The 14929-nt window shown below is 38.6% G+C and overlaps 3 protein-coding genes and 1 non-coding gene across 5 annotated transcripts; 1 reads left to right on the top strand and 3 right to left on the bottom strand.

Annotated features, from left to right (window-relative positions):
• On the bottom strand, nucleotides 1733–4382 carry LOC18792636 (probable clathrin assembly protein At4g32285). Its single transcript, XM_020565964.1, has 2 exons — nucleotides 4183–4382; nucleotides 1733–4067 (listed from the first exon to the last, which is right to left on the bottom strand). Exon 2 carries the CDS (start codon nucleotides 4024–4026, stop codon nucleotides 2065–2067), a length of 1962 nt encoding a protein of 653 aa, XP_020421553.1. The 5' UTR covers nucleotides 4027–4067; nucleotides 4183–4382; the 3' UTR covers nucleotides 1733–2064.
• Nucleotides 5644–5716, top strand: TRNAR-CCG. Its single transcript has one exon. It is a non-coding gene; the product is annotated as a tRNA-Arg (tRNA).
• LOC18791532 (probable LRR receptor-like serine/threonine-protein kinase At1g56130) lies at nucleotides 5834–10337 on the bottom strand. The gene is made up of 19 exons (XM_007224137.2): nucleotides 10059–10337; nucleotides 9789–9945; nucleotides 9628–9699; nucleotides 9469–9540; nucleotides 9270–9341; nucleotides 9099–9170; nucleotides 8901–8972; nucleotides 8738–8809; nucleotides 8576–8647; nucleotides 8340–8411; nucleotides 8173–8244; nucleotides 8012–8083; nucleotides 7630–7698; nucleotides 7491–7556; nucleotides 7334–7378; nucleotides 7114–7181; nucleotides 6662–7035; nucleotides 6371–6566; nucleotides 5834–6195 (listed from the first exon to the last, which is right to left on the bottom strand). Exons 1-19 carry the CDS (start codon nucleotides 10147–10149, stop codon nucleotides 6020–6022), a joined length of 1962 nt encoding a protein of 653 aa, XP_007224199.1. The 5' UTR covers nucleotides 10150–10337; the 3' UTR covers nucleotides 5834–6019.
• On the bottom strand, nucleotides 11733–13288 carry LOC18790608 (auxin-responsive protein IAA29). 2 transcript variants are annotated; one of them, XM_007223747.2, is made up of 4 exons: nucleotides 12856–13288; nucleotides 12364–12638; nucleotides 12180–12285; nucleotides 11733–12008 (listed from the first exon to the last, which is right to left on the bottom strand). In XM_007223747.2, exons 1-4 carry the CDS (start codon nucleotides 13143–13145, stop codon nucleotides 11957–11959), a joined length of 723 nt encoding a protein of 240 aa, XP_007223809.1. In that variant the 5' UTR covers nucleotides 13146–13288; the 3' UTR covers nucleotides 11733–11956. The 2 variants fall into 2 exon arrangements, with proteins under 2 accessions (XP_007223809.1, XP_020415137.1); XM_020559548.1 differs by having other exon boundaries at nucleotides 12180–12273; nucleotides 12856–13245.

Below are 14929 nucleotides of genomic sequence, written 5' to 3' on the forward strand. Positions count from 1 at the left end.
ACAAATTATGTAATTCAAATAGATGAGATGGCAGATGACATGGGTTGCCATGTCATGTGCCATATGTGTTGGTATCTAAAAGTTGGTAAACAAGTTGGTGCCCGTAGCGTTATTGTATCAAATACCACAGTCCTGATATCTTGGACTACAGGGGTCCAAACGGTTCACTCACTCTTGCACTCATTTTAAGAAACTTTTCTGAACCATTGAATTAATATCCAACGGTGGGTAACCACAATTTCTTGGACTCCTGTGGTCCAAGAGATTGGAACTGTCAAATACCAAACATCAAATTTAAATTTGATGGATGATGTGGCAATTTGACATTTACAGAGTTTTACACTCCATCTATTATGTCAAATTAAATTATTATTTTATTACATTTTAGTGTTGAATTAAATTGGAAAGAGAAAGAAGGAAAAAATTTGTAATAGTCAAATCATTCAAGATAAAGAATTTAAAAAAAAATGTTATTTTTATTAGCTATTAAATGTCTATATGACACTTTTGACATATCGGTTGGAGATACTCTAACCACTCTCAAACGAGTATTTGAATGATATTATTCTGCGTTATCGGGATTAACTAGAAGGTTCAGGTTGAATTCAACCAGTAAGAGTATGACTAATGTCATTATATTATAATCAAAAGTTGGAGTAGGGTTAATGAAGCACAAACAAAAAGAAAAGAGTAAAGGGTTAAAGTAGAAAAGCCATGAAAGAAAAGAGGGACGATGGTGGGTCATGGATGCCAAATTCATGAAGAAGTGGTGGAACATACTGGAAAGGAACCTAAAACCACTGACAGTTGTTTTCCACACAACACGCACCACCCCCACAAGCCATAACAAGACAATATTGTTCTTTTTCTCCTCACAACATTATTGTGTGGACTTTATGCCATTGAATTTTTACCTCACCTCACTTAAAAACTAACTTCTTAATATGATGAATTGTTTATTTTTCAAGTCGGCCTCAAAAGAGTCAACAAATCCAATTTGAGAAAATTGAACTACTTGATTATTATCATGATTATTTCATTGTTTACATGAAATATTATATTCATCTATTTAATCTATTTATTTGATCATAATTATAGGACTTAATATTGTCCAATTTCATTGATTTATCTTCAATGTTGTGAGACTCCACTTATTGCCAATTCATTTTAGGTTAGATGCTCGCCTTATTAACTTACTAACCGACAAGCATCACATCTATAATTCTTCTGAAAAGAGCCAAAAAAAGGGAAAAGAAAACAAGTTAGAATCCTATGCCTTGTTCTTAATGATTAGTGCAGCCAAAAAGTGGTGTTTGATTTGCGGGGGTCACTTATCTAAGACCCTTGATTTGGAATTTGGATTAGAACGACTTTAATTTGGACTTGGATGAGTACTTGGAGTTATTAGTTATAAAACAGAGAAGAATTGTGGCCAAATCTGACAAAGGAGGTCGTTTTCAGTTAATTCTCCTTGCTTTCTTTGACACCATGAAGTTGCTTTGGACTATTGTCTATCGTTTATGTCGCAGGTCTCATTTCTTTCAGGTCTTGGAACTTTCCCACTCTCAGTTTTTGTCCGGATTAGCAAACCATAATCCGAATTTAATCAAATTTAGTCAAATTATATCCAAATTGGGTCCAGGGTCCAGATTAGTTAGGACAGCAGGTAAAACATAGTTGAAAAGCTTCACCAAAGAAGAAACTTGCTTTGCATCAAATTGAATGAATTAAATTTGGTTATCAAAAAAACAATCAGAGATTCTTGTCTGTTGATATATAACGAAAAAAGAAGAAAAATTTGTCAACAAATTCTAATATTACAAAACACAAAGAGACATCATCACAAATCGATTTTACGTATATCCGAGCATCAAAATCCCCCCACAACGACGAATCTCTTCATTTCAGTCCCCTCTCTTCCACCCAACCATTTTCATGCACAAGTTGCAAGAACAGGCTTTAGAACAATTCATACAACATAGGAAAAAAATACTAGGAAAACATCATACAAAATGAACAAAGAGTAAGTCATTTATAGGCAGGCAAATGAGGATCACAATAATATCAGTAAGGAGTGTAGTAGTACCCGGCCGCCGGCGGCATCCCAATTCCATTAGCCGGAGGCATACCATAAGGTGCTGCTCCGTAGTACCCCGGAGCGCTCATTTTCGCCAAACTACCTTGGCCTTGCATTCCCTCCTTGGCATACTGATTCCATACCTGCTGCTCCTGCACAAGCAAATGCTGTTTCTTCTCTAGATCCGCCATTTGCACATAGGAAGGTGGTGGAACGGTTAATGATGCAGCAAACGGGTCCTGATTCACCGCTTGAACCGTCCCGTCTGGGGCGGGAAGAGCCAACACCGGTGTGGCGCTCTTCCCTGGCCCGGGCAATGCTACACTACTAGCACTACCGCCAGTCAATTGGGAAGTACTCACATGCTGCCTCACAACGCCCTGATCATACATTCCATCCAATAACAACGGATCAAGCCCGCCACCCAGATTTTGTTTCTGCCTAGATAAATTGCTTGCTGTTTCTACCAATGCCAGTTCCCAATCTGCCTTCCCGGGCTCCGCGGCAGGGGTCTGCCAAGCCGAGGTGACTTGGGGCTGCCCATCTGATGGGAAAGCTTCCCATGATCCATTTGCAGGTCCACTACCACCAGGACCAGCAAACAAAGCCAAAGCCAACTTATTCCCCTGTGCATCAGCTGAAACCCCATCATCCCTCAAATCCACCAAGTCCGGTACCACTTCCTGTTTGGGCTCCGCCTTCACCACAACCTCAGGGGGCGGTGGCGGAGTGTAATTCTCCGGCGCCGGCAACGCCTTAATCTCATTCATATTTTGGGGCTCCTCCTCTTGAGGAGGCGGAGGAACAGGCTCCACTTTCCTCTCAGGACTCTTGGTTCCCTTCGACCTGTCCCTCACAAACTCCTCCAATGTGTCCAACAACTTAGTTCCAATCCTCTGCACCTCTGGATACTCTGAAGACCGGGCCAGACCCGAATCCTTGCACCAGGCATAAAACCCGACAAGCTCATCAATCTGCTTTGCCGCGCTCGCATAAGCATCAAGGGCTTTCACACAATCCGGATACTCCATATCGAAAAACTTATCAAGCAAAACCGCCAAAACCTCACAGATATCACCATACAGCTGAAAGCTCTCCCTCACCACCGGGTACACAGCAACCAAAACCATCCGACTAATCTTCGCCAAACCCGTGGGTCGGGTCGCCAGAAACCGATCCAACAGCCTCTGTAAATGACCCATCTTCGCAAAAATCTGCTCCGGCTTCATATCCCTCAATGGGGTCACAGCCCTCTTCTCATCTCGCCCGTTTCGACTCACCGATTCATTCATATCCCCGTAAGATCTCGACTTTCTCATCCCCCCTCCATTCTCATAGTCCCTAAACTCCCGATCTCGCTCTCCTCCATACTCATACTCGTAATTCCTCGGCGGCGGAGACCTGTAATGCGAAGACCCATTAGAACCAATCGAGCTCTGCCGATCTCCAACACCACCACCACCACCACCACCACTCTTCCTCTCGAATAGCATGAGCTCGAGCCTCTGATCCAAGTACAGAGCGTATGTCCTCACAAAAGCAGAGTGATCCCACGAGCTCGAGTGAGCCTCGTCCCTGAAATCCGATAGGTTCAGGAGGCGGGTCCCCCTCCGGGTCGCGTACACGATCTCGTCCCCGAACACCGGGTCGCCGTCGTTCAGCAGGCGGTGGACGAGCATCAGCGCCTTGAGGGCCACGATCCAGTCGCGCGTCTTCCCTAGACGCTTTGACACCGCCGACACGCACGCGTGGACGTAGCCCCGGGACGACGACGTCAGCGTCAGTATCTCCCGCACGTGCTTCTCGCTCGCCGGCTCGTCCTCGTGCGACGTCGCTTTGACGATCGCCACCTCCAGGTCCGGCGCCAGGTTGCTCGCTACCTTCGCGATGCCTATGCTCGTCTGGTCCTTGACGGCCCCGATCGCCTTCCGGATCGTGCTCGGCGCCATCTCCGCCGTCGATTTGCTTCCCTTCGAATTATATATGCCGGCTGAGATTTGACGGAAATGACCGAAACGGGTTCGCTTTAATGCTTTTTGCTAAAAATACTGAAGAGAAAGATTGAGTTTCTAAAAATAGAAAGGGGCGGACATTATGGTAATTACCGTCGGTGTCGGGGGTTGTATAGATCTGCGGCTAGGACAGTCCGGCGGGTCGGATCTCGGATCCGGTATGAGATCGGAGCAGAGATTTCTCGTGCTTTTTGTTGGGTTTCTCCCTCTTATCTCTCTCTGTCTGTGTCTCGAACAGAAGAGAGGGAGAAAAAAGTGAATTTAAATAGTGGGTTGGGGTCCGGGACGTGGAGGGATGTGAGCCGTGGATTGGATCTGAGATCTGGGAGCTGGTTGGGACTTGAGAGTAGCTGGGTTCGATTGGCGGTAGTGTCGGGCGGCGTGTCTGAGAGAAGCATGACACGTGTGAATGGGTTCTGATTGGGTGGAGCGGAGCTTATTTTAGTAAAGGAGGCGTCAATCGAGCGTACGGTTTACGGTGATACTTACCTGATTGAGACGTCCTAAAGTGAACTCAACTATCTGACCAAAAAAAAAAGCAAACTAAACTCTACTCAAATAGATTCCCTCATTTAACTATTTTTATTTATTTATGATATTTTTAAAAAAAAAATTAAGAGAGAAGGGAATTTGAACTAGATGCAAAGTAAACAACACATTCTTTCTAGTCAACTTAACTAAGCCCGTGTATACTTTTTGCTCCTCCATATCCTAATTGGTAATTAACGTTTTTTTTGTTTAAATTTTAACCCTTTAACAAATTAGACGGCTATATTATGTGAATAATTTAAGTATTGACAATTATAAAATTTTGAGAGTTGACCATGATTTGTAGCAAGAGGAAACCAGGTCATTTTGATATTTGTTTATAAGCTTACGTATAAAAATGTCAAGATGTTGAAGGTGCATCTAAAAAAAATATAAAGTATTAATGATTATGATAATCTCTCACTTAAGAATGCCAATTGATCAAAATCTCGGAATTAAGTTCTAATTTAGAATAGTTTATACTATAATTTATATTTAACACGAAATAGCATATTAATTTATTTAAAAAATGATATTTACCTTACAGTTAACATTTTCTGTTAGCCAAATGTTATTGCTTCCAAAACCCTAGAATTTTATTAATAATGCAATGAATAAAGAATCACACATGTTTAGTGGTCTTCCTTTTTCTCGAAAGTTACAAGATATCTAGTGATTTAGATATTCTTCTTTAAATAATACATATTTTTTTCTATTAAAACAAACACATGCAACCATAGGGGGACACCTAGAAAACAAGTTTTTATTTTCTTCTTTTAATATGGATGGATCAAACAGAAGTTCAGTAATGTTTTATTTATTTATTAATAAAGTTATTTTGCAAGATGTTTTGCGCCCTTTTCTTTTAATAAATAATGTTATTAATGAAAAGAAAAGGCTTTAGTTTAATTAATGAATGAGAGGATGAAAGATAAACTGTACCAACCAAAAACTAGAATAAATAAATAAATGGATTTTGTAATTTTATACGAACATATATGAAAAAAGTAGGGATTCTGAACAACAGATCGCGTGGCCTAATGGATAAGGCGCTCGCCTCCGGAGCGGGAGATTGTGGGTTCGAGTCCCACCGTGATCGCCTCTTTCTTTTGTTTTCATTTTTTTGGTTTTTATTTTTGTTGGATTTGTGACATATTTATTTATTTTTGGTCAGACTTTGTGATATATTTATACACAACATAAATTAAAAGAGTTTGATAAACTAGATTTTGCATACTTTGATTTGATTTGAGATTTGACCCCAAATTTAACATTTTTGTGAAAAAAGCCTCTTATTCTTTACATACCCATTTGCCCATTTTTACAAGTGTACTAGTTTAAAGCAAACAAATATTTATACCCAACAAAGGCCATCACTTCTCACATTCTCACTTTCATTTGCTCATTTCTTGGGTATATCTGTTTGCACCCTCATATGTCCAGGTGCATCATCCTTTATCCACCATAAGTAGAACACTGATGACACTATCATAACAGCGGCTGCACATCCAAGTGAGATCCCCACAATTCTTCCCACCTGCTTCCTCCCACGGTTCGCAGAATTGCCAGCACCCGGGACTACAAGAACGCGTTCGCAAAACAATAAACAGATTAGTTAAGCACAATTTAGTTCACTAATGAACGAAATAAGACGCATCATTCACAATTTTTATTTTTTTGCTTGCAACGAGTGTATGCAATGCTGCATAATAACTAGTCACGTGATCAGTACGTGAATGGAGATGATAATAACCTTGACGAACATTGATTGCTGACACTAAGGGGCCATATGTGCCTTGCAATGGAATGCAGCAAGTGCCTTTGCCAGCCCACATGAAGTGGATGTTCATGACTGTGTTGGAAACGTTTGTTTCGAATGTTTTTATAAGTGCTCTCTTTGATCCCCCTGCTTCCTTCTGGATGTTGAAGTCTTGGAGGACTCTCTCACCCTTAAGCAATCGAATGCAAGCATGTCATGAGGGAAGGGAAGAGAGAATAAACAAAGCAAGCAAGAGAAGTTGCAAGAAAAGCAAGCCTTAGTTACCTGAATGTAGACGTCGAAAATGCGCCTTCCAAGACCTTTCCAAGAACTTGTGTCATCTTCCATTGCTATCTCTGCAAAGTGAAGCTGAACAATGTATTTCCCATTCATCAAATCAAGGCCGAAGTACCTCAGTGAGCTTGGCGAAAGTCTTGCTGTCTTGTACAGTTCAGACTCTAGAGTTTCTGTGATTTGAGAATCTGTGCTTGCTATGTACCGAGGTCCATTCGAGTTGAAAACAAAGTTTCCTGTGCTGCTCACTGCCCATCTGGAGCTTTTGTAGAATGAAGCAGCTCCCAGTGTTTCAGAATCGTCGTCGTATTCAATGCCGGATGCAGATGTCTGGCCTGTGCCTCCACATTTAATAGAAAATGAAGCTGCAACAATACTTTTCCTGGTAAATTTTATTCAGTGACTAAAATCAAGATGAAGGGCAAGGAAAGAACTTCACTTACACAATGATGGGAGTTGATTAGTGCACTTAGCATCTCCTTGGAGGCAATTCAACAATCCAAAACCCCCCCTGACTCCATGACCATTTTAATAAGGAAAATATCAGAAATACTTCTGATATTATTTGTGCTCACAATTGATAAAGTTTTCACATTTTCTTCATCTTTAGTTTGAATCACAAGTATGATGTTGTTACTGAGGATATATATATCTATATATAACCTGTCTGGTAAACCATTTCCATTGATAGATGTACCAAGCACATTCCTGAAGAGAAAAACACATAAACTTCTGCTGAATAATGGTACAAGATAAATTACCCTAAAAGATAGTCACATATATTTTTTTAATATGACCGGAAAAGGGAAGGTTAGCTTACATTGAAAATCCTGTTCTGGCAAAATTTAGAGGCAAATTCCCAGACATAGGATTGAAGGAGACATCTCTGGAAGTAAACAATAAATTTATCTGGTTTAATCTCTCCATCTAGGATTGGCAAAATTAAAGGTGCCACTTACAGAGCAATAAGCTTTGGAGTTATGATATTAGCAGGTAGTTCTCCACTCAAGTTATTGTCTCCAAGGTATCTGAGATCCACAAATGAACTTTTTCAATGAGGAAAATCATAATCGTGGTGAACCGAACACATTATTATACCGATAATTTCAGCTTAAAAAGTTAGAAGTAATTCATAATAATCATTTAATAACAGATGCTGATAGTTTTATCATCCAACCCATTCAGAACTGCAGAAAGATGGCTGAATTGATTAAGAGACTAATTGAGTTTTTTTATAATAAGGTTCAAGGAGGGCATGATGCAGCAGTAGCCAAAGTCTGTTTGATTCTAATAATGCATTTTGTAATTTTAAAGAGAAAAATGCAAATAATCTTTACTTACAGAAACTGTAACACAGTAAATTTTTGGAATGAGTTTGGTATTTGACCAGTCAACTTGTTGAAGCTCAAATCCCTGTCATAGTGAAGCCATTTGGATAAATGGACATTAACACCATATGTCCATTTGAAATCATGAGGAGGAATGAAAATCAAGCTACTTACAGGTATTGCAACTTAGCAAAGTTGCCAATCTGCTCTGGAATTTTGCCGGAAACTCGACAATTTCTCAAAGACCTACAACAAAATTTGAGAAATTTGTTTAAATTGTAAACTAGAGAATTGAGCAGCTGGTGCGAAGTTGAAGTAGATTTCAAAGATATAGGTCGTACAATGTGGACAAACTTGTGAGATTCTCCAAAAATCCAAGAGAAGAATCTTCTTCACCAAGATCACCAACTCTCCTACACAAGCGCATTAGAAATGAGAAATTCCAACAAACGACACAAACTAATCCTCATTGATTTAGAAATGAGAAAAGGCTTGTGCAGTAAAAAGAAGACATTCCTATCAGAACATCAGTTAGTATACAAGGAAATGAAAATGATACACATAAACCAGGGCTCACAAGATGTCTAGTTTCACCAGAGCACCAAAGTTACTCGGAATTGGGCCTTCAAGCAATGTCCCTTCAAGTCGCCTGTAAACAAGAACACGTTAGCTGTTAAATTCGAAAAGAAAAATAAAATCCAAGTGAAAATGTATTCGTGCCAATGAAATCCAAACATACAAGTCTTTGAGTTCTGCAAAAATCCCTAAGAATTCTGGGAGTTTTCCAGTGAAGAGATTATCAGATGCCCAGCTGAGACAAGAAAAGATAATCCCGCAAATGAACTTACAGATATAAAAATCAAATGCTTCAATATTTCAGAACAAAAGAGTCATGTAAGTACAGAGTTTTAAGGGATTTTAAGTTGGCAAGCTCCTGAGGAATTGGTCCAGTCACTCCACTGCTGTCCAAGTATCTGAAATGAGAATACCAATGGTGCAGGGGGTCACATAAATAAAACCTATCCGAAGATAACAATCCATTTTGACACCTGCCACGGAAGAAACAGAGAAATTCATATGGATTTTTGTGAAAAACTTACAGCTCCTGTAAGGTGGTTAATTTTCCAAGCTCCATTGGCAATGGTCCAGAAAACTGGTTTGAGCCAAAACTTCTGTCAAGCACAAAAAAGAAACATAACAAAACTATTACAAAGCAAAGCAAAAGAACGAACAAAAAGCACTTATTTGAAACACTGCAGAAATGGGCTTACAGGGAAAGCAACTTGGATAAGTTCCCAATCTCTGGGGGCACAGGACCTGTCAGATTGTTTATGCCCAAGCTGCTGCTCAATTTCCCAACATACAAAAAAGTCAAAGCAAAAGATTCAATCAACATAAGAAGAAAAAAGAAAATTTTAAACCTTTGAATTACTCTACAAATTCAAATTGAAAGAATTGTCTTGCAATTACAGGTATTGAAGTTTGGACAACTGTCCAATTTCAGCAGGGATGGGCCCACTTAGTACATTCTGACCAAGATTCCTGCATGCACCATGGTTCCAACATTTTTATTTTTCAATTTTAGGAAGACAACAACCAAAGCTCAAGGACTAATTTGAGATTCCTCACAAGTCTATCAGTTCCTTCAGCTCAAATAGCTCCCTGGGAATTTCACCAAGAATGTCCAAAGCATATATCTTCCTGCACACCAAGGTAAATCCGGACACATTTTTACTACCAAAACTTCAGGCAAAGCTGAAAATTATTGTTAATGATGATGATAAACTGACAGGTGGGTGATGTGGCAGGTGCTGCCGGCACAGTCACAAAGGACACGTGGATTTGCAGTATTGGATGCCCATGTTGCATTTGGAATGCAGGGATCAATGGTAAGGCTCAGCTGATTTCCCAAGTCCCAGTGGTCTATGATCTTGTTGAGAGCAGAAACTGAGAAACAGAAGCAGCAAAAACAGTAAGCTCATTCAACCCAGAATTAATTCTCAAATTGAAATCACATAAACAAAATTATGAACCGAATTGAAGCTTGACCAAAATAAAACCTTCATTTGGGTCAGTGGCTAATTGTGCAGAAACAAGCTGCAATGCAGAAAGAAGCAGCAGCAACGAAAAAGACAAATTCAAAAGACCCATTTCTAAAATTTAAAAAAAAAAAACTTGAACTCATGGGTTGATTTAATTTAACAGAGAAAGATTTGCACAAGGCCGGCTAGAAATAAAAGAGAATCGAATCTGTTGTGTGAATCCAAGTACAAAAACCCAACTCAGCCATTGAAGTCTTTCTTTGTTTGACTTGCATGAACATGATGACCACTGACCAAACAGAGCTACCCAATTGCATGCTTTTTTATTTTCTTCCGGCTTTGACGGTTCGCTTGGCGCCAAAAGCAAACTGCCAGTGTTTGGAGTCTTTTTCAACAGTGTTGACAATAACCCGAGTACGACGACGTTTTGTCCTGTTTCTTTCTCTGTTCCTGCACACCATGTCATGGTGACGGCATGGTGCAGATTTTCGTTGGGTTTAATTAACTTGGTCTTTTCTGATAATGATGTCTTCAATAAAATAAATTTAGAAACAAAAACCCAATTCAGTGTTCATACAGAAACTGAAGTTATATATTTGCCTGGATTTGAATTTGATTAAATTAGGATGGTGGCTTGTTTGTTTGAGGAAATCTCCATGGGAGAGGGAGAGCTTATGCATTGCAGCTTGTGTTGGCTTTGACTGGGTCACTGGGCTGGGCTTTTAATCAGTTGCCCCAATATTGGGCTTCTAATTCTATAGTTGCCCAAAGAAATTCCAAAACTTTTCAATTTTCAACACAAAATTTTATTTTTTTAATTTTATTTTTTAATGGTACATATTATGCAAATTTGAAATTGCAATAAAACCTGTCAAGTATGGCAGAATCCTGCATGTAGTCTTTGAATTCGATTTTCAAATAAGAAATCAAATACTACAAGACCTAAAAAAACTTCGAAAATCAATTCAGTTATGAAGTAAATTTGAAAATAGGCTCATGAATTGATATTATTACAATTCCCTAACAATATATTTTCGTCCAAACAAAATGAAATCCCATGGACTAAATTAAATTTAATCAAATCATAGCGACCAAAAGTGTAAGTAACTGTTTAAATTCATCAGTATATAATACATACTTGGCAAGAGGCTTAGCTCAAGTAGTTATAAGAATATTTTACTTTACATTTTAGGTTGTGAGTTCGATTCCTCCTGCCCTTAATATGACTTAAAAATAATAATAATAATAATAATATGTACTTGTCCACTGTAAATGTCAATTATATCCTTATTTCATCAAACAATTTTAAAAGTAAGTTTATAAACTAATAACGTTGTTATACTAGTCAACCGGGTGTATTTCAATGGAAAATGGTATTGATTTGCATATTAGTGGTCTTAGGTTCGAACCTCCATAACACCTTTATATTGTGTGTGTGAGAAACCCTCATCCCTCTCATAATTTAGATTATCGCTTGTATATATATTTTTATATATATAAAAGTTGTTATACTACCGTTGTTCATTCTTCTTTGAAGCTGAATACTGCCGTCTCGTCGTGTTCAGGCGGCTAAGCTTTATTGATTTCCGACTTTTAAGACTTTGAAATATCTTTCGGTAATTGACATCACATGTGTAATAGAAGCCAATTGTCATTAACGAATATATTCAAAATGAAATTAGGGCAAACAAAGAAACAAATTTGTGCTGCATTCCACTTTTATTACCCCTTTTCTATTATAAAGTTACAGACTTTGATAATTTGGTCGCAAATATTACCTATTCAAGCGAATCTCCTTTTTCATTCTCAATATACATATGCTTTTCCTTTCCCACTAGGCAAATTATGAACAAAGAGTACTACTAATTATGCTTGAGTACTTAGCAGAAACCCTATCAGCAGCAGCAGCTAGCTCATCAACCTCCTTTCCTCAGTATCTGCAGGCGCTGCACGGACTTGATGAAGGTTCTGCAACATCATTCCCGCACCAATATTACTCATAATTAATGTTTTAATATCTTTTAAAAATTAACATATATATATAAATATATAATTTGTGTACCAAACCGACGAAACAAACAAAGGGAATATTATATGGGAAGACAAAAAAGCTTAAAAGCAAAAGTTTTTAGTACTTACTGCCAGGGAACATCTGCAACGAGCAGCCAATCTCCTTGTTTGTCCTGATAAGCAAGTATATATTCTGCACCTGCACCACCACCCTCTTTGCCACCTGATCTTTTGCCTGTGTGTTTAATTGAAGCATTATTTACTTAATTAATAATAATAAAATGAAGCAATCAATCACTTAATTAGTACTTACATTTGGAAAACATGGTTATCAAGGTGTCTTTGAGCGTCTGATAAGAGTGATGAGGCCTTATATCGATCTTCCTAACAATTCCCACCCCTTCCATCTTCACCTTCACCAACATGGACATGGGCATGGAATTAGCTTCCAATATCTGATTCTGGTGATGAGGGTACTGATGATGATGGTGATGATCATGGCCGACGCCGTGGTGTTGATGAAGCATCTTTTTCCTCCATGATTTTATTGGTGGCCACCCAACTACATGGTTTCCTTCTCCTTCATTTCTGAGTTACACATTTGATAAACACATACCCTTGATTAATAATTAACTAGTGCATGAAATACAAATAAAACTACTATATAAGGAAAGCTTACTTTAATTACACTATATAATTATGCATATACTTAATTCGTAATGTTCTCTTCTCAAACTTATGTCGACATTCACTTCAACTACACGTTCAAACTCGCAATCAATGGCTTATGAGTAATGATACTTACTTGGTAATGACACTGACAGAGTCTCTTCTCTTTTGCCCTTTCTCATCACCTTCCTCATTTGGCTGGCCACTCCACAACAGCAAGGGCAACATTTTCGACTCATTTCCGGCACTCTCATCAAAAGCCACATCAAAACTGCGCTTGTTTCGAACTTGGTTTTTTGTGCTTTCCAAACCCAAACCCACCGATATCTCTTTCTTCTCAACCCCATCCCCATGGTTGCGCATGTCAAACCCTTTAACAGGATTGTGAACTGGAAGAGCCAGAGAAAGACCCAATTGGAGCTCCATAACATACAACTAATCAACAAGAACACCGACAAAGAATAATATGGAGAGGCAGAGAAAATTAGCAAACAAAGCTGGAAAGTTTGGCTAGTGATGAGATTATACTTGAAATGGTTATTTATATACAATTCTGAGTGAGAGAGAGAGAGAGGTGATGGAGATGGAGAAGAACCATTGTCTTGGAGAAAAGAAGAAGTTAGGGACAGCATGGAAGTTGGGTCGGGTAAAAGTTGAGCAGCGATGCAGACAGGTGAGCAAAGAGTGCACCAACGTGCCACAACCGCAAAGACTCAAGTACCCACACTATCACTCACTCCTATTCAACCTGCCACATTAGTCCTAGTCTCTCTCTCTCTCCTATTCAACCTGCCACATTAGTCCTAGTCTCTCTCTCCCTCTCTCTCCCCTATTCAACCTGCCACATTAGTCCTACTCTCTCTCTCTCTCTGGCTTGACTTTTCTAAACTATACTTTTTTCTTTGCTAATATATAATATCTGCCAACAGTATCCAGCTCATCGAAAAAGTCTTGACTTGTAGATTATTGATTTTAAGTTTAAAATTTTATGACATTTTGATAATGTGTTTGTAAGAAATTTTACTCTCCTTTGTAGTTTAGACTATAATTTTTTTTTTAAACATATATAATATCTGGAGTATTATTTTTTGCGTAAATATTGAAATTATTTTACTTTCTAATTCTTTATGTATATTTTTACAATTTGTAATTTAATACCTGAAAAATAAGAAGGTGAAATGGAACAAGATTTTAATAAATTAAACAATATTTGCAAACAATCATAGTCATGTTCTGCTCAACTAACTTGGCCAGTTACAACTCTTGATGAGTGTAATATAATAGTTAATTAATAATCTAAACTAAACATGTTGAATAATCAATATGCATACATGTCGGGAAAAAGCCGTCAAACACATGATGATGCATCCATAAACTGTTTAAGTCCATCGTTCAAACTTCCATAATAATGGGACTCAAAAGTCTGAAACATTCCCCCTTGACCTTGTTCATCGTCCAAATCATTTTGATCCATCCTCAAAACCTCTTCATCTCCAAATTAAAATAGTAAAGATTCTCTTTGTCGGAGTTTACATATAAAACCCAATAAATATATATTATATGACCAATAATATTGGACAAAACAACCAACAACATATGGATACGTTTGGTATGTGTTGGCTCCAAAATCCAAATTCAACTAAACTAAGTGGTCTCTATGTGTTGCTGTTGCAGAGGGCATGCGTATATATATGCATAAAGGCACACGTGATGTTCACGTGACAACGAGCATGGGGCAGGACCTATATGTTTGTGAGTGCATGCGGGTGCAGACCAGCATGGGTCGTGTGGTTCGACCCACACGTTTCAAGCCAACTTCAATGATCGGTCTTGTCAACCCTGTCTGAGTGGCGCTCGTGTGTACTTGGTGGAACCCAAATTCTTTAACACTATTTAATTTATATGTCCCATATTTTAGCTGGCATTTTGTTTTTCCAACACATCATGAATCAGCGGCTTTGCCATGCAAATTCGACCGACTCTCTCAAATGTTGTCATTTAATTTGAGCAGATGAGTATACTGCATGAAAGAAAAAAGGAAAAGAAGCAAGTTGAATTGATTAAAGCTGGGAGGTTCATGATGGAGAAGGATTATGGGTAATGCTCCACTAATCTGAGGTTCCCAAGTGAGATTAAAGTTTGGATTAGTCTAATAATGTTATTTTGTCTTTGGTGTCCTCAAAATTCGAGAGAAATTTCCCTGCAACATG

This window comes from Prunus persica, chromosome G1, assembly GCF_000346465.2.
Source record: "Prunus persica cultivar Lovell chromosome G1, Prunus_persica_NCBIv2, whole genome shotgun sequence".
NCBI lineage: Eukaryota > Viridiplantae > Streptophyta > Magnoliopsida > Rosales > Rosaceae > Prunus > Prunus persica.